The sequence below is a fragment of the Gopherus evgoodei genome, chromosome 11, assembly GCF_007399415.2.
Source record: "Gopherus evgoodei ecotype Sinaloan lineage chromosome 11, rGopEvg1_v1.p, whole genome shotgun sequence".
In the NCBI taxonomy this organism is placed as follows: Eukaryota; Metazoa; Chordata; order Testudines; family Testudinidae; genus Gopherus; species Gopherus evgoodei.
The window spans coordinates 48,181,802-48,201,643 of NC_044332.1; the positions used below are offsets into that span (position 1 = coordinate 48,181,802).

The following is a 19,842-nucleotide window of genomic DNA, read 5'->3' on the forward strand; positions in this document are numbered from 1 at the left end:
GTCTATAAGGTGTCACAGGACTCTTTGTCACTTTCAATAAATAGTTAGAGGCCCTCATTATAAGAATGGCCGTACTGAGTCAGACCAATGGTTCATCTAGCCCAGTATCTCATCTTCCGACAGTCGCCACTGCCAAATGCTTTCAAAGGGAATGAACAGAACAGGGCAACTGTCAAGTGATCCATCCTATCATCTATTCTGGAAGTCAGAGACTAGCGACAGCCAGAGCATGGGGCTGCATCCCTGACCATCTTGACTAATAGCCAATGATGGACCTATCCTCCATGAACTTATCTAATTCTTTTTTTAATCCAGTTATAGTTTTGGCCTTCACAACATCCCCCTGGCAATGAGTTCCACAGGTTGACTGTGCATTATGTGAAGAAGAACTTCCTTTTGTTTGTTTTAAATCTGCTGCCTATTAATTTCATTGAGTGACCCCTGGTTCTTCTGTTATTTGAAGGAATAATAATTCCTTATTCACTTTCTACACACCGTTCATGATTTTATAGACCTCTATCATATCGCCCCTTGGTCATCTATTCTCCAAACTGAACAATCCCAGTTTTTTAATCTCTCCTCATATGGAAGCTGTTCCACACCCTTAATCATTTTTGTTGCCCTTCTCTGTATCTTTTCCAGTTCTAATATACCTTTTTTGAGATGGGGCAACCAGAACTACACACAGTATTCAAGGTGTAGGCATACCATGGATTTATACAGTGGCATTATGATATTCACTGTTTTATTATCTATCCTGTTCCTAACATTTTGTTAACTTTTTTGACTGCTGCTGCACTATCCACAATGACTCCAAATTCTCTTTCTTGAATAATAACAATCAATTTAGATCCCATCATTTTGTATGTATAATGGGGATTATGTTTTCCACTGTGCATTACTTTGCATTTATCAACATTTTGTCTGCCATTTTGTTGCCCAGTCACCCAGCTTTGTGAGATTCTTTTGTAACTCCTTGCAATCTGCTTTGGCCTTAACTATCCTGAGTACCTTTGTATCGTCTGCAAATTTTGCCTCCTCACTGTTTACCCCTTTTTCGAGATCATTTATGAATATGTTGAACAGCACTGGTCCCAGTCCAGATCCCTTAGGGATCCTGCAGTTTACCTCTCTCTATTCTGAAAATTGACCACTTATTCCTACCCTTTGTTTTCTGTCTTTTAACCAGCTACTGATTCATGAAAGGACCTTCCCTCTTATCTCATGACTGCTTACTTTGCTTTAGACCCTTTGGTCAGGGACCTTGTCAAAGGCTTTCTGAAAGTCCAAGTACACTATATCCTCTGGATCACACTTGTCCACATGTTTATTGACCCCCTCAGAGAATTCTAATAGATTGGTGAGGCATGATTTCCCTTTAAAAAAGCCATGCTGGTTCCTCCACAGCAGATCGAGTTCATCTATGTGTCTCATACTTCTGTTATTTACTACAGTTTTAACCAGTTTTTCTGGTACTGAAGTTAGGTTTACTGACCTGTAATTGCCAGGATCGCCTCTGGAGCCTTTTTAAAAAATTGATGTCACATTAACTATCCTCCAGTCATCTGGTACAGAAGCTGAGTTAAGTGATAGGTTACATACCAAACTTAATAGTTCTGCAATTTCATATTTGAGTTCCTTCAGAACTCTTGGGTGAATACCATCTGGTCCTGGTGACTTATTACTGTTTAATTTACAAATCAGTTCTAAAATCTCCTCTATTGACACTTCAGTCTGGGACAGTTCCTCAGATTTGTCATGAAAAAGAATGGTTCAGGTGTGGGAATCTCCCTCACATCCTCTGCAGTGAGGAACGATGCAAACAATTCATTTAGCTTCTTCACAATGACTTTATCTTCCTTGAATGCTCCTTTGAACCTCCATCGTCCAGTGGCCCCACTGATTGCTTGGCAAGCTTCCTGCTTCTGGTGTATTTACAAAAAAATTGCTGTTAGTTTTTGAGTCTTTTCCTAGTTGCAAAATTGCAAAATTTGCTAGTTCCAGAATTCTTCTGCTGGCATGTACCAAATGTATACCATCAGTCTGCATTCCCTAATATCCAGTCTGCTGTATGACAGAAGTGTGTTTTCCCAAGTTTATTAACAGCTACAACAGAAATAAATATGGGGGCTACAGTATACAAGTATTTGTCTTCTTTCTTGCCCCACCAGTGGACCTCACATGGAGAGGCAGGAATTCATGGTTTTAGTACTGGGGCTGGTCCTATGGGCAGCAGGTGCATGTATGTAGCATGCCAGGGAAAAGTTGAGGGTGTCACCACCTGGTCACTGAGAGATCAGTTTGGAGCCACTAGCATCTTAGTGGCTTCATCTGTGTATGCAGTGTTAACATGACAGCTACATAGATTTCAGCAAAATCTAGAATGTGTGTCCATGTCATAGAATAATCTCTGTAAGTTTTCTTCATAGTAGCAAGTTTCCCCCTTACTAAAATACCTGTCTTTTCTAGCTATTTCTGTATAGGATGCGGCACTACACTTTTTCCATTGAGGAGCTAAAGTAATTCTTGCTGTGAGTCCCATGTGCAGGTTTATCCATTCTTGCAGGCAGACAAACTACACTAGATTAAGGTCTTGTTTACTCTTAAAGGTTTGCTGGTATAACTTTACTTGCCTGGTGGATGGGGAAAGGATCCAGTTCCCATACTGCTACTTCACATTTCACTCCTTTCAGAATAGAAATCAGTTTCTTGGGTCAGAAAGGGTCCTTGGAAGCAGTGGAATCTTTCAGATTTTGCCTACACCTTGATGGAAGTTGAGAGGGAGGAACAGTGGGAAGCTAATGTTCCTGTTCCTATTGTTAAGGAAGAGAGCTACAAGATCTTCTCTGACCCTGCCTCAGAAATGGGTTTCCTCCTGCTTCTAGGAAGCTCAGGGACAGAATTAACTATGCACTGAGGCACAAAGTACATTTAAACAGTGAGGAAAACCAACGTTAACAATGATAGGTTTTATGACGGATTCAGACCAGACGACTATAAAAGAGTTGTGGAAGGCAAATATATCAGCCTCAGGATGAGCATGTCCCTGTTCCCTGGGTAGCCAAACAAAGGCTACTCCAGGACAGTCAAGACCCCTGATGCCAATTAAAGTAGTTAGGCTCATAGGCACCAACTTTCCCCGGCACCAGTGGGTGCTTGTCTCCCGCCCCCACCCCCGGCCCCTTCCCCACCCCCATTCCAACCCCATACCCAAAGTCCCCACCCCAACTCCGTCCCCTCCCTGCTCCTATTGGACACCTTCTCCAAATGCTCCCCTGTACCCACCTCTTCCCCGAGTGTGCCACGTTCTCCCTCCTCCCCCCTCCCTTTTTTCAGCGCAAGCACTGGGAGCTAGGGGGAAAAGGCGGGCACACAGTGCACTCGGGAGGAGGTCAGGGAGCTGCTGCTGGGTGCTAAGCACCCATCAATTTTTCCCTGTGGGTGCTCCAGCCCCGGAGCACCCACAGAGTTGGTGTCTATGGTTAGGCTAATGCAGGCGCCTGACTCCAGTTAACTAGCAAAGGGTCAGTTAAGACCATTAGGCTAATGGAGACAGCTGGAACTAATTTAGGTCCCACTCACAGTGCTTAAAAGCTCTCCTTCCAGTTCTCTCAAGAGAGCCCAGGTGGAAGGAGCTGGAGGAGAGGAAGCATTGCTGAATCCTAAGGTAAGAGTGCAGCTAGGAAAAGGAGACTATGGGGAAGTGGCCCAGGGAATCAAAACAGCACCAGTGGTGAAGGGGAAGCTGCCAACAGCTGCTCCTATTAAGGTCCCTGGGCTGGAACCCAGAGTAGAGGGTGGGCCTGGGGTTCCCCACCCACCCCTTTGCTCTACAGCACCCCCTGAGGGGGAAGCAGGCCTAGGTCTAGGCAGGATTGCACCTACTGAGCTCTGAGGAGCGACAAAGGGGGGGGAGTATTCCCCATTCCACCCTTCTGTACTGGCCTGTGATGAAAATAGCTCAATAAAGCTGTGACCTTTGCCACTACATAAAGAAAGGGAGGTCACATTGAGGGCCTTAGCAAGCTTTGGAGGCCATTAAATCTGCCTGGAAGTACAGAACCCACAACTACAGGCTTGGAATTTTGTCACCATTTTTATGCTTCAGTGTAGACCTTTAAGGTGTGACTCCACTTCAAAATTTGCTGCTACTTCTATTTTTCAAAAAATGTTCATGTCAGAGGACCCAAAGTACACTCAGTTATATTGAGTGCAATTCCACATTGATTTAAATGCAAATAATTTCTTAATAGATTAAGAAATATCAGCAAAGTGATTCAAAATTAGCTACTAGATTAAATAGCAGAAAACTTTGTTAATATAGAGTTAATATTGTCCAGCAATAGCTTGTGCCATTCCAGAATGTCAAGTTCAGACTTCAGAAAATCAAGAAATACAGAGTTAAGGTACACCCACATATAACCTTAACTCTGGCCTCTTTGAGCAGTGCTCCCAAAACACCCATACTACACATACTCACTCTGTCTTTTCACTGTAAAGGAAAGAAGCTATCTGCACCTGCCCTGCCCTGCACTCACTTAACATACTCTCCTGATAGACTACCACACTTGTGAAATTCAGCAGTCACTTCCCAAATACATGCAAAAAAGTATTGCCAGAATAGGTCACCTTTAATTTAAGAAAAGCTGTTTGGGGTGGCTTTTTGTTTTGGTTTTCTGGGGAGCTGTATCCCAAATATAGATCACTGACCCTATTCTGAATCTCCATGAGGCAAACCAAATATCAAGGCAATCCAAGTAACCAGACGGATTGTAGCACAATCAGAACAGTCCAGCTTTAAACAGAAAGGGCTTCCTAACCTTAATCATAGTGGAGCTTGTGCTCAGCTATAATATTTGGCACTTAAAGGAAACTGGCTTTTGAATTGATGGTGTGGAAAATATTAGTGTGTGTCTGTCTGTAAGACTTAAAATAGAGTTCCTGAACTTCAATAAAATGACTTTATAGTAAATATATACATATTAGTATAAAACTTTACTGTATAACAAATATATTTCAGTCAAAAACACTGATTAACTATTTTCATTTCTCTTTTACAGGCATTAATCATACTGGAGTGGCTATAACATTTGCTCTGTTAATTATCCTAGTCTTGGTTGCTGGATTAATTTGGTATCTCTATAAAAAGAAACGGCTTCAGTGGGGTGGCTTCTTTGCAGTACGCTACGAACGAGGAATGAATGAAGATGAGACTGATAGCATGTTTACCAAAGATGGTTACTGAGAAATTGTTTTTGCTAATTGTTTTATTACAGATTCTACTGTGTGAAGCTATGGGGATGGGCTACTTGACACTTTATTAGCTCCTTCTGAAAAACAAGTAAAAAGATTATTAACTAATGGCTAAATTCTGCCCTATAACGTGTGCAATTTTAAGTCAGTGGGAGTTAACTGAATTTGGCCTTAGCTGTAAATCTTGCACAAGGTAGAAGTTCCCTGAGCCTCTATAGCTCTGTGATTCCATATTAAATCTGGGTACTGCCTCTAAAATCTTTGCGTATATTATCTTTTTTTTTTTTTTCTTTTGGTAAAGTGTTTTTGGGGGGTTGCAGGTGAGGAATAGACATTTAAAAACCGCAAACCAAACAAACTTTAAATTAAATATCTAGCTTTTAACAGGCAATTATCGATTAAACCGTTGGTGTCAAAAGACATACATTTTGAGGTACAGTACCTTCCCTGTTCCTAGCATTGGGTCATCCTGCAACAACTAGCACAAAATACAATGATAAATACCAGAAAAATGATATTTGGAATAACCACTTTTGTAATAACTCATTAATTATCAACTCTGATATAATACAGAAGGGCTTTTAACCACTGACAGTTTCTGTTCTCACTGAGGTAGAATCTTAACATTTGGTATGCTTATTATGATCCATTGAGTGCAAGAGAGAAAAAAATTATATCTGAACATTGTTGTTTGTTTTTCGCACCAACAAGCGATCATCACTCTTTCCTAATTATTGTTCAAGTGCCCTTCAGAGCTAGAATCATGACATAGAGTATGCTCTTTCACTCTGGGATTCTATCAATAAGGAAATATTCCTATTAAAAAACCAGGTAACATTTAAGTCTGAGCCTGTTGCAGGCTCATACATGAATAGGCATGACCTCCCAAGATGCCACTGATATCAGCACAACTGGGATTAAGGGCCAAATACAAACATGAGCAAAATTCAAACCTTATGTAAACACTCTGTGACCATCTAAAAGCAGTTCAAAGAATGGTGTATTTTTCACTGTAAGGAGACTGTCCCTTTTAAGAATTTTCAGTCTTCTTTTCATAGGCTCTTATATGTGGTGCTGCAAGTACCCCATAGCAGGCATGCTGAAAATCAGTTTCTGGGAATGAGGAGGCAATAGAAAAGGAAGACTAGTCTTTAAACTAGTAGTTAGAGAATAACCTTTAAATCTTCCAAAATCCATCCTATGTTTTTAAAGTTGGTATAGAATTAGATCTGAATGATGTCCTACACTAACACATGGGAAAGACTCACAGTTCATTTCCTAGTCTATTGCACTCTGTTGCAGGGCTACAGGAGTGTTTCAGAGCCAGTATTCCTGGTTCTGTAATGAGGAAATCCATACAGTTGATGAGCCACAGTCCTGCCAGCCAATTTAAGGAGCTTCATTGACTATTTCCTAAGCAAATGCTTGTTTTTCAAGGATAGTTGGAATGAGATATTACTTGGAGTGGGTGGTGTGTAAAGTGGGAGAAAAGTCAGGGCAGCAGAGGGTGCTGTGACAGAGACTCTGGAGTAATGGGGGAAAGTTTAGACTTAAAATACAAAGTGATCTAGCACAGCTGTTCTGATCACATAATACAAAAGGATAAACACTGTATTTGGTTTGAATAGTATCCTAAGTCACCTGTGCTATGATTAAACATACAACTTGATAACAAATAAGGTATTTCCTCTATAATCAGTTTCAAAGGTTGAGATGAAAATATGTCTTAGGTAGTGAGTGGGAGGGAATGTTTCGCAACTCAAGTTGTGTACATACGTGCTACAAATTCTTGATCTATTTACATGCGAGATAAACTTGATTTTTTTTTTTACATGCTGTGTCAGTTGCCTTTCCTATGTACTCCAAAAAGGCTACAAGAGTGAAGGGTTTTTTGAAGTATATATTACTTGATTAAACCATTATAGTAAGTCACTGTGTGAAAGTGGAATAATAATTGTAAGAAAAATGTTTCTTAATGCACACTGTCCTTTTTCAGATCAGATCTGTTTACTGTTTTGAAGGAATATATACTATTTAAGTAAAAAAACCACACTGTACACAAAAGACCAAATTCATTCCTGGTGTAATTCAATTGAGTGGTATTCTATCAGGAGTATATTTGGCCAAATATGCTGAGAACGCTTTTTTTTTAAGAGATATTTTTAAGGGTGACAGGCCAGACCTGTGAGCCTCTCTGTTTTTGTTGCTGATGAAACACTCCCCTTTGTGCTTGTTTGCACTATTCTGGATATGCAGTCTTTTTTAAAATGATACTTGAACAGTACAGTATCTTTCGAGCAAGATTCTTGTAAATGGTTTTAGCACCATAAAAAATAATAGGTACCAGACAAGCACACTAAAGAAAATAGTTCTGTATTAGTTCTCTGATTGGAGAAAAAGTAAGCACGTTGTCCTTTTGATACCTGGCCATAACTAAGAAACGAGAGTAAGAAAGAAATTGGCCTTGTAGCAATTCATGCAAAAAACTATTGAAATTGGCTGCAATACCTTGGAGTAAATTTTAGGTAAAATGTGAGACTATTTAACCTTGTTGCTGTGCTTCACATATTGCTTTTACAACAGTCTGGTTCTTGTGATCCTTTATTTTATTATAATTATGAAACACTTATATTACAGTAGCACCAAGCAGAGTGGGGTCTTACATGGTAAGTATTGTACAAACACATGAGAACACAGTTCTTGCCTCTATTGTGTATTTAATGACAAATTTCCAACAAATGTGATAAAAATATTATCAATAAAGCAATAGGGAGCATGGCCATGATCCAGCAAAGCACTTAAACATGCATTATTTTAAGTTAACATAAATACTTAAATGTTTTGCTGGAAGAGGTCTAAATTAGTAGATTTAGAGAAGTTTTGTACTGCATTAAATAAAGTTGTATATGGTTGTGTCCTTTTCTAACAAAAGTACAGGTCAGGGTATTTTTGTACAAATATAAATTAGATACATGTGTGTTCAGCCTTGCTAGTTTTTTGACTATTTGCACTTATGGGCTTGCCTGGATGTGAATTTACAGATAGAAAGTATATTTTTAATGTTATTACCAAGATAACTAAATTATGATTTCAAGACACATGAATATACAATAAAAGGATAGTGTTTTTATAAAGTGTTTGTGTATTATTGTTGTGAATTATGTAAATAATTTTGTAAGGCGCACTTCCAATGTTTTTTACAATATACCAGTAAATGGAATCTTGGGTAGCTTTTTTTCAGTGAGCACAACTGTCTTAGCATAAATGAACAGCCCACTTTCTGGATTGAAGTGTACAGTGAGGATAATATGCAAATATGCTCTTAACTCTTGAAAGAATAAAATTTATAAAAAGTCAGCCTAATTTTTTCGTTTGTTTTCTGTGGAGAAAAATTAACAATGCTGAATGTCTGTACAACACTTAGCACAATCATGTTTCTACAATAAAATAGTAACTAATGTTAAGGGAGTTAGTAGAAACTTGGATAAATTGGTGGTGTTAAATTCTTTTATAATGGAGAAAAACGTTGCTGTGGAATACAAGAAGACTCCTAATGACTACTAGGCTTCTGTTGTAAGGAGCTGGCAATAATTAAAGAGAAATGTGGCCAATTTAAAGCATTTAATGCATGTTAAGGTCTGATTCACCGGTGTCCCAGGGCTCCAGGGCTCCTTTCTGCCTATGTAACAACCTCTAAAGTTGCAGTAACAGCCCTAAAGGGAATTCCCTTGAAAACAGGGGAAGAACCCATCAGGTGTAGTCATCTATCTTCCAGTCCCAAGATACTTTTGGTCTGATGTATAATGAAACACATCAGTTATAAAATTTACATACCATCTTGCCTTTTTAAGATTTACTATGAATTCTCTCCTGCCTAAAATGACCTCTTTAAATGTTTCTGGGCCAAATTCTGCAGTTCATACTGATATAAATCTCCCATTGACTCTAGCAGGAGCTTTCACCTAAGGACTGCAGATTTTTTTGTTTGTTGGTTAGCAAAGGAGACAAAAGGTCCTATAATAGTGCAGCCTGATTAAATGCAGGGCAGATCTTCTTCACTGGTGCTTAATAATTGAGATGGGGTTATTTTATCTTAATGTAATAGTATTTGTGGGTGAAGTTCACTGGGTATATTATAAATGTTAACTTATTCTAAAATGCTAAAGAACAAGCATGAGAAAATGAGCTTTTTAAAAAGCCCATGTACTTCACCTCACACCGGGAGCTCAGTCATGGGCCTCAAACTATTATATGCATCTGTATTATTAGTGTCAAGTGTAGTTTAGATTCCTTGGGGAGGGGCTACATCTGTGTTTGCTCAGTATCTGTGTAATAAAAGGTGAGACAGGAGTGTGTGTAAAAGATTGATCTTTGTTACCCAGCTTCAGTCACATGACATGGATCAAGGCTATCAAAGTTTCTAGATCTGTGGCACCTGGCAGAAGTCAGTAGCCTACTGATTTCAGTAGCTACTGTTATTGCTTCCCTCCCCACACCTGTGTTGCCAGTTTTTCTCGTTCTGAAAATAAAATGCAAACAATATAACCCAAAGGTCACCACCACCACTGAATAGAGCCAATTGATAAACACAGACAACTAGGCCAGGCTTCTCCATAGCAGTTCGCAGGCAAGTTACCAGCACAATCGAATACTGTTGAGTTTTCAAACTGTTGTACTCAGAGCCTATTCCAAGCTAGCTCCACGTGGAGACGAGCTGACAGAAGTGCTGAGGCCCGGAGTTTAGAGAAGCCAGTTAAAAGCGAAGGGCGAAGCTAGAGGCCAGCACGTCTTACATTAGTGGGATGAGGGAAGATTTCTCCTGTTAGTATATTTGCATCGTGCGCTGCCGCGTTTCTGGTGGCTAATACGGGCCGGGCGCGCTCGCTCCCCCACTGCTGAAGGCAGAGTTGGCCCTGGACAGCCCAGTCACCTGGGGCTGGGTGTGTTTCCACGGCCCGACTCGCCTGCACCCCCGGACGCCTGGCCCGGTCATGCCCAGCAGATGTCACGTGGGCCCCACGCCGGAGCCAGCCCTGTTGGGAGCGGCGCGTTAGCCCAGCCCAGCCTGCAGGGGCTGGGCAGCCTTCGGGGGCCGCGCTCCCGGCCCCGGGCTGCCCCCGGAGTGGGTGGTGTCCGGCCGGCCAGGGCGCTGCTCCCCCCTGCGGGCGCAGCTTTCCGAGAGTGAGCCGGGGCTATGGAGCCCCCTTTCCCCGCGCTGCTCTGCCTGCTCGGCCTCCTCGCCACCGCCTCCGGAGCAGCCGGTAAGGGCCCCTCCTGCGCCTGTCAGCCCCCCGCCTCCCTCAGCGTGCAGGGCCGCTTCGAGCCCGGCCGTTGTCCCTCTCAGGGCGGGCGAGCGGGGGGTGACACCCCCTGCGGGAGGAAGCGCAGCCCACGCTGCTGGGTTTGCGGGCTAGCTGCGGCCCCCCACCCCGGTGCATTGTAAGCCTATAGAGGGGAGGAGTTCACCGTGCCGCTTGCATATTTCCCGCTGCGGGGGGGTGCTGCGTTGGGCACTGCAGGCCCGCGGGGGTAGCTGCTCTGGGACACTCTTGGCCTGCCATGAACATAGCTGTTGTCTACGCTAGAAACGTAGGCCATGGTTTGAAACGTGGGAGCGAAAACATATTAACTAGCCCGACCATTGCAGCAGATACTGTCAGTCGTGGTTAAAAACCTGTTCCCTGGCCGTGGTCAGCCGTTAAGGGAGTCTAGTGTTAGCCACAACCAGCAAAGATTTCAAAACACAACCTATCTCCAGATCCAGACAGGGCCACAGTCCCGTTATGTTTTTAGTCTTGCTCCTCATATAAAATCAGATGGGAGGCAAATTCATTTCCTGTTCCTCATGAGGGGAGAGGAGGCTTCTCCTGTTGTGTGCTGAGAAGTTTCATTTTCTGGAAAGTCCATTTGGCTAATGTACAACTATTGAGAAACAGTGGAAAGCAAACACCCCTTCAAACATGGAACATTAAAAAAACCATAGGATAGTCTGGAGCCAATGCCTTCTCATGCTTTCTTATCAAAACTAACCACCCAGTCCTGCAGAAATGTACACGTATGTTCAACTCTAAGCATGTGAATAGTACCGTTAATTTTATTTCAGCTGGACAGTTTGAGTGAGTAAAGTTAAGCATGTGCATAAAGATTTGAAGGCTTGTGACCTAATTATGAAATGAATAGTAGCAAAGGAAAGAACCAGTTAAACTAGGGAAAATGACACGTGATGTGTTCCTGTCAGTTAAATGCCTAATGCCTGGGAACTATATTTTTCCCTTACCCAGAGCTTTTTCTATATCTAGTTATATAGTAGGACTTTGATCCTACATAATTCTGGTAAAGAAAGTGTGTGCACATTATCAACATATATATCGGCGTTATGGCATAGAAAAAATCATGTTTAGTCTTGCAATTTATGAAAGACTTGCATTGCTGCACAGTCATGAGTTGTATGATTAAGTGGTTTTGATTTTTTAAAGAAATTAAGAGAGTTTTCTCCTTTTGAATTTTTCAACATTTCTGCGCTTTTCCTAGATAATGCTATTTATTAGTCATGTGAAGTGGAAAAGTAAGTAAACTGATCAGTGTTATTCATTAATGCACCAGCACAATGCTGCCATGTTTAGGTTACAAATTGTATAGGGAAATGTTTAAATTTAAACAAAATATATGTTTTCATTTAATTTAAAAAAATGTTTTAATTGTTATGGTAAAAGTTTCTAATTACTTGCATACTTGTTTATACATCGTGACCCCAGTCTACACTAGCACTTTTGTTGGTAAAATTTCTGTCGGGGCTATGAAAAAAACACACCTCTGACCGACATAAATTTCACTGACAGAAGCGCTTGTGTGGACAGCGCTGTCAGCGGGAGATGCTCTCCTGCTGACATAACTACCACCGCTTGTAGGAAGTGGTTTAATTATGTGGATGGGAAAGCTCTCTCCCATTGGCATAGAGCGGCTAGGCTACCCTGGAGACCTTACAGTGATGCATCTGCAGTGGTACATCTGTGCTGCTCTATGGTCTGTAGTGTAGACATAGCCAAAGTGAGATCAGGACCCCATTGCATTAGTCACTGCTCAAACACATAGGGTTAGTCTTCACTAGAAGTGATACAGCTGCGCTGCTGTAGTGCATCTGGTGAAGACGCTCTGTGTTGACAAGAGAGAGCATAATAAAACCATGAGAAGCAATAGCTATGATGTCAGGAGAATCTCTCCCACTGACATAGTGCTGTCCATATCAGCTGTAGGTTGGTGTAACTTATGTCATCACTCAGGAGAGTGACTTATTCACACCCTCGAGTGACATAAGTTATAGTGACATAAGTGATAGCGTGTACAAGCCCATGGTAAGAGAGAGTCTGCCCTGAAGAGCTTGCAGTCTAAATAGACAAAATAATTAAAGGGGGGTAGGGAGAGAATCAAAGCATGGAGAGGTGAAGTGACTTGTCCAAAGTCACAAAGCAGGTCAATAGCAGAACTAGGAAGATAACATGACTTTCTGAGTCCCAGTCCACTGCTTTATCCACTAGCGCACACTGCCTCTTGGACAAAACCCTAGAGTTTGGACCAGGATACAAGTAGCACTATAGATTTGTCTACAGACTCTTCACCAGGGATCTCAGACTCAAATCACCACGAGGGCCACATGAGGATTAGTACATTGGCCCAAGGGCCACATCACTGACACCTTTTCATACAACGATACAAACGTATAGTAAAAAATGAAGACTATAGTATGCTATTTAAAGTCAATGCATTAACTTTTCTGAAACTGTAATGCAAAAAGTCAATGCTAATTTTGACAGTCATTTCATTTTTTGGCCACTTAGCTGGCAACGTTTTGCATCAACCAGAGCATCAATATTAGGTTTGATATCCTCAGACAAAACCAATCTCAGTGTTGCTTGCAAATCATACCACATTCCATACAAAAACCTACACAAAGAGAATGTTAAGACTGCACAGTTAAGCACACATGCCAAAATTAGGGTTGCATACACAACTTTTTCTCTACCCCTTTGAGACTGTTATCATGTAATCTTTTAATTACAGGGTCACATACTGTTTCTCATATAATATATACCTTTTTTTCTACACCCTTAAATTTTATAGCATCTTACAGTGGTTTTTCTACTGACTTTTATTGCATTGTCACAGTAGCTGAATATATGCTTACTAGCAAAAGACTAGCCACTTAAGTTTATGGTAAGTATGAGTGAGGGTGGACAAATGTGTATTGTGATGTGAAGTTGTGTTGATTTGTGCCTGGGTTGTGTTGTGCTAGGAGATTTTGGTTGGTTTGTGTTGGTGGCAGATAAAGGGGTACGTGCTGGGGTGAGGAGCTATCTGTATTTGGACTTGCTGATTGTGTTGTTGTTTAGGTGGTTATGTTGATATGTGAGATGGCAAGTAGGCACAAGGATGTGGCAGTTGGGCCAAGTAATCCCCATTCCATGTATGCTGGTCTTCTTACCGAGGGAAAGATTGTCCCTGCCTGTAGAAAATCCCATGAGAGGAGAGTGGTGCAGGGATGATAATTCCATGCAGTTCCCCTTGCTGACTTTTTTCCCACATTGTTCTGTGAGGTGGGATGGAAATTCTCTCTTTTACCTTTCCACCACAAAAGGAAAAGGGATTTGGTCTCTGGAAGCACAGGACCATCTGGATGTAGATTCTGTGCCTTCCCATTCCTTTCTGGCCTGCAGTTGCTCTTTTTGATACGTGCATCCTCCCCTCCAGACCCATCAATGCCCTCTCAGCATAGTACCATTAGCCTACAACAGTGGTTCTCATCCAGGAGTATGTGTACCTCTGGGGGTACACAGAGGTCTACCCGGGGGTACATCAATTCATCTAGATGTTTGCCTAGTTTTACAACAGACTACATAAAAACCACTAGCAAAGTCAGTACAAATTAAAATTTCATACAGACAATGACTTGTTTATACTGCTCTATGTATGTACTGTACACTGAAATGTAAGTACAATATTTATACTCCAATAGATATATTTTATAATTATATAGTAAAAATGAGGAAGTAAGCAATTTTTCAGTACTAGTGTGCTGTGGCACTTCTGTATTTTTATGTAGGATTTTGTAAGCAGGTAGTTTTTAAGTGAGGTGACACTTGAGCTTACACAAGACAAATCAGACTCCTGAAATGGGTACAGTAGTCTGGAAAGGTTGAGAGCCATTGGCCTACTACAGGCATGTTACAAATGGTTGGTTTTGAAGTATAGGTATGGCCTGAGTGTTGAAGAATGTATGGTACATTTCACAATTTACAGTAAATTTGTATCATAACTGTCATTCATTTATTGATTTTTTTTTGCCTTGGCATTATTTTAGTTTCTCTTTTCTGTTGTCGAAAATAACTACATGTAATTGTGTATGCAAAATATAGGGCTTAAGAGTTTGTGGTGGTTCTATTTCTTTCTTTTTTAATCAAATGTACCATCTGTTCATTGCCCTGGGCATATGCTACACATTTTAAAAAAATTGAAAGACTGAAATAAATTCTGTGGCTAGTGAGTGATTCTATGGCTTTATGGCTGTAAACAAACAAAAGACAAGTATTGAGATTTTTAACATGGATTGTGATTTACATGAGTTTAAGTGGCTGCATTGTTGCCATTTCTGCAGTGCTGTCTTATTTTTAATAGTATTATATGAAGTTCTCAGATTTTTATGGTTAGAAAAGTCTATTCTGTTCTTAATAAGTATGTAAAACTCTTAATAACTAAACCAGGAGTGGGCAAACTTTTTGGCCTGAGGGCTGCATGGTGTTTCATAAATTGTATGGAGGGCTGGTTAGGGGAGGGGGTCGTGGCCCGACCCTCACCTCCTATCTGCCTCTGCCTCCCCCCAGGACTGCGGGTGTACCTGGGCTAAACTATTAGATTAGCTAGGTTTTGGATGTTTTTATCACTGTGAATGAAAACTTGTGTGTTTGAGTCACAACCACGCTAGTGGCTTAGCCCCATTGCTAGCTGTTACTGTAAAACAAATTGCCAATTTTTCAAGTGCAAATGGAATTGCCCAGGAAATCTGTGGCAGAACTGAGTAAAACCCAGACCTGCATATACCTATGCTTTAACCACCAGACCATGTGTCCTTCCTGTACAATATATAATTAACATATACTTTTTAATTTTTTTAAATGTAAGTAAAAATCACCTCAATTATACGTTACTGCTCCATAGCCTGCAGGAAAGGATAGAATGAGGTATAGATGGTATAATGAGGTGTTTTTATTTAAAATAAAAGTATACGAAAAGTGTGTATTATAATATTAGAAACCAATATTTTCCTCTTCTTTCTGTATGTCACTTGTCATCTTAGATTTTTAATCTGATCAGGGATGGAAAAGCATATTGTTAATGTGCTTGCACATGTCCTAGCACAAGGTGGCCCTGATCCTGACTGAGTCCTCTGGGCATTACTGTAATGCACATAATTCCTACTAGAGTTAATTCAAATTGTATTAATATTATTAACTGTATAAATACCACATATGCATAGATCATGTATTTCAAAGCAAACAGATGCACCTTAAAACTCTTAGCCATTAGGAAGCCTATGAAAGACTTGCCCAGCTGGAAATGTAATTTTGATTTGTCATATAAACACACCTGAGCCTGGCCTACACTAGAGAATCTAATTGATACAGTACTTAAAATGTTGGAGGCAGCTGACAGCCTTTATACATTAGGACTCTCAATTTTGCTACCACCAGTAAAATGTAACTGATTTTAGTATTAGTAGGAAGTTTTGCAAAATGTCCCAAGGCAAATTGGAAGAGAAAAACGTACTCACTTCCCCATCTAGAGTTTCTGTGGTTTAGGAGAAGAACAAGCAGTTCTATGAAGAATTCACTCCAGAGCTGCGAATCTTTCTGAGATAGTGTGATTCATCAGATGCCTCTTTTTGAGATATTGTGTATTGATCAGAGCAAAGCACAGGAACTGGTTCTGTTCCTGACTGTGTAAAAGTAAAAGAAACTGTTGAGATGCTGTGCTTTTTCTTCTAAGTAGAGTAAGAGATAGCTTGCAGCCCAAGGAGGTAGGGGGCAGGGTGTTAAGATTGCTTTAAACCATCTTTGACCCTGTCCAATCCTGGGCTGCACCTGTGTCCTCAATATCTGTGCTGGAGGAACCCTCTCCTGGATAGAACCAGGGTTTTTAGGGCCCAGTTATACTGCTTCATCCCCTCGCTGGTGTAAGGCTCTCATCTAGTGTATGCATTGGAAGGTATTTATAGTGAATTTAGTTGTAGTAAAGTTTCCTTTAGGGTGTTCTAACAGATTCCATTCTAAATGCACTTGTTTGCTGACCACAACTAAGCAGTCAGTATAAATCAGGGCAAACTGTGTTCAGTGTCTTATAAGCTAACTATGGCCATGTCTATACTCCCATTTTTGTTGGTATAATTTGTCACTCAGGGATGTGAAAAAACACACCCCTAAGCGACATGAGTTTCACTGACAGAAGTGCCAGTATGGACAGCGCTGTGTCAGCAGGAGAGTTTCTCCTGCCGACCTAGATACTGCCACTTGTGGAGGTGGTTTTATTATGTCGACGGGAACATAAGAACGGCCATACTGGGTCAGACAAAAGGTCCATCTGGCCCAGTATCTGTCTACCAACAGTGGTCAATGCCAGGTACCCCAGAGGGAGTGAACCTAACAGGGAATGATCAAGTGATCTCTCTCCTGCCATCCATCTCCATCCTCTGACAGACAGAGGCTAGGAGCACCATTCCTTACCCATCCTAGCTAATAGCCATTTATGGACTTCACCACCATGAATTTACCCAGTTCTCTTTTAAACGCTGTTATAGTCCTAGCCTTCACAACCTCCTCAGGTAAGGAGTTCCACAAGTTGACTGTGCGCTATGTGAAGAAGAACTTCCTTTTATTTGTTTTAAACCTGCTTCCTAGTAATTTCATTTGGTGACCCCTAGTTCTTGTATTATGGGAACAAGTAAATAACTTTTCCTTATCCACTTTCTCCACATCTCTCATGATTTTATATACCTCTATCATATCCCCCCCCTTAGTCTCCTCTTTTCCAAGCTGAAGAGTCCTAGCCTCTTTAATCTTTCCTTATATGGGACCCTCTCCAAACCCATAATCATTTTAATTGCCCTTTTCTGAACCTTTTCTAGTGCCAGTATATCTTTTTTGAGCTGAGGAGACCACATCTGTACACAGTATTCGAGATGTGGGCATACCATGAATTTATATAAGGGCAATAATATATTATCAGTCTTATTCTCTGTCCCCTTTTTAATGATTCCTAACATCCTGTTTGCTTTTTTGACCGCCTCTGCGCACTGTGTGGACCTCTTCAGAGAACTGTCCACGATTGCTCTCCTATTGGCATAGAGCGACTACACAAGCGATCTTACAGCGGCACAGCTGTATTGGTACAGCAGAGTCGCTGAAATCTTGCAAGTGTAGACATGGCCTTGTGATGGCATGCTGGTCGCAACAGGGTCTAATTTCTTTAGCAGACACCACAGTATGCCTCGGTCTGTGCTGGCCAACATTGTATCAGTAACGTGGTTCTTCAGAATTGTGTTCAAACACAATCAGATCTTATCATGTGGAAAAGTCCTTTTCCAATATCAGCTCTGACTTTGGTAGAAGGGAGAGGAGAGGAAGTGAGAATAATAATTGAAGCATTTCAACAAGTCTGCATACACACTGGCACTAAAAACTTCAGAGTAAACCAGTATTTAGTTCTGCAAAATCTATCTCTGTGGGACAACTGGTAACCCACTTGTAAATCATTTGTAGCACTTTAGAGTGGAATATTTAAATTTATCAAAACTTCTAAAACCATTTTATTATGCTGCTCTGTAAAACTTTTGTGACTATTAACTGTGTTCTCGCTATTCTCCTATGATGCCTCCTGATGCTCTGATTCTGTTCCTTTTCTGTTTTGAGACAAATTCTACTTTCAGATGAATACACACAGCTCCTATTGAAGTCAGTGGGTGTTGCACACATGTATCTGAGATTCTGAGACCAAACTTCATCATTTTCTGCTTTTCATTTTGCCTCTGTCCTCTTTTGTTCTGTTATATATTTAATGTTAAAGCTTTGCTTGCTGAGAGAGATTCTTGATGTACACATCTAATTTTGTTTCAGAGTAGCAGCCATGTTAATCTGTATCCGCAAAAAGAACAGGAGTACTTGTGGCTCTTTAGAGACTAACAAATTTATTTGAGCATAAGTTTTCGTGGGCTACAGCTCATTTCATTGGATGCATGTAGTGGAAAATACAGTAGGAAGATATATACACACAAAGAACGTGAAACAGTGGATGTTACCCTACACACTCTAATGAGAGTGATCAGTTAAGGTAAGCTATTATCAGCAGGATAGAAAAAGAACTGTTTGTAGTGGTAATGAAAATGGCCCATTTCCAGCAATTGACAAGGAGATGTGAGGAACTCGGGGGGAAATAAGCATGGGGAAATAGTTTTACTTTGTGTAATGGCCCATCCACTCCCAGTTTTTATTCAGGCCTTATTTGATGGTGTCCAATTTGCAAATTAATTCCAATTCAGCAGTCTCTCGTTGGAGTCTGGTTTTGAAGTTTTTTTGTTGTAATATTGCAACTTTTAGATCTGTAATCAAGTGGCCAGGGAGATTGAAGTGTTCTCCAACTGGTTTTTGAATGTTATAATTCTTGAGGTCTGATTTGTGTCCATTTATTCTTTTACATAGAGACTGTCTGGTTTGGCCAATGTACATGGCAGAGAGGCATTGCTGACACATGATGGCATATATCACATTGGCATATGTGCAGGTGAACGAGCCTCTGATAGTGTGACTGATGTGATTAGGTCCTATGATGGTATCCCCTGAATAGATATGTGAACAGAGTTGGCAATGGTCTTTGTTGCAAGGATAGGTTCCTGGGTTAGTGTTTTTTGTTGTGTGGTTGCTGGTGAGTATTTGCTTCAAGTTTGGGGGTTGTCTGTAAGCAAGGACTGGCCTGTCTCGCAAGATCTGTGAGAGTGATGGATCGTCCCTCAGGCTAGGTTGTAGATGCTTGATGATGCACTGGAGAGGTTTTAGTTGGGGGCTGAAGGTGACAGCTAATGGCGTTCTGTTACTTTCTTTGTTGGGCCTGTCCTGTAGTAGGTGACTTGTGGGTATTCTTCTGGCTGGTCAGTCTGTTTCTTCGCTTCAGCAGGTGGGGATTGTAGTTGTAAGAACGCTTGATAGAGATCTTGTAGGTGTTTATCTGAGGGGTTGGAGAAAATGCGATTGTATCGTTGAGCTTGGCTGTAAATAATGGATCGAGTGGTGTGGTCTGGATGAAAGCTGGAGGCATGTAGGTAAGTATAACAGTCAGTAGGTTTCCAGTATAGAGTGGTGTTTATGTGGCCATTATTTATTAGTACTGTAGTGTCCAGGAAGTGGATCTCTTGTGTGGACTGGTCCGGGCTGAGGTTGATGGTGGGGTGGAAATTGTTGAAATCATGATGGAATTCCTCAAGGGCTTCTTTTCCATGGGTCCAGATGATGAAGATGTCATCAATTTAGTGCAAGTAGAGATGGGGTGTTA

The 19,842-nt window shown here is 41.0% G+C and overlaps 2 protein-coding genes across 3 annotated transcripts in view; both read left to right on the plus strand.

The window, feature by feature from the left end:
• LY75 (lymphocyte antigen 75) overlaps window positions 1–8,610 on the plus strand; it is a 72,955-nt gene extending 64,345 nt beyond the window's left edge. The window contains exon 35 of the mRNA XM_030581112.1: window positions 5,061–8,610. Within this exon, the coding sequence (XP_030436972.1) occupies window positions 5,061–5,245 (185 nt within the window). The 3' untranslated portion in view covers window positions 5,246–8,610. The remainder of the gene's footprint in view (window positions 1–5,060) is intronic.
• Window positions 8,611–10,347: 1,737 nt separating this feature from the next.
• The window catches only part of CD302 (CD302 molecule), a 32,916-nt gene continuing 23,421 nt past the window's right edge, over window positions 10,348–19,842 (plus strand). Inside the window, exon 1 of one of the 2 annotated variants that reach the window (XM_030581114.1) lies at window positions 10,348–10,514. In XM_030581114.1, coding sequence (XP_030436974.1) covers window positions 10,448–10,514 — 67 coding nt within the window. In that variant the 5' untranslated portion in view covers window positions 10,348–10,447. The remainder of the gene's footprint in view (window positions 10,515–19,842) is intronic. The other variant, XM_030581113.1, reaches the window with a different exon arrangement.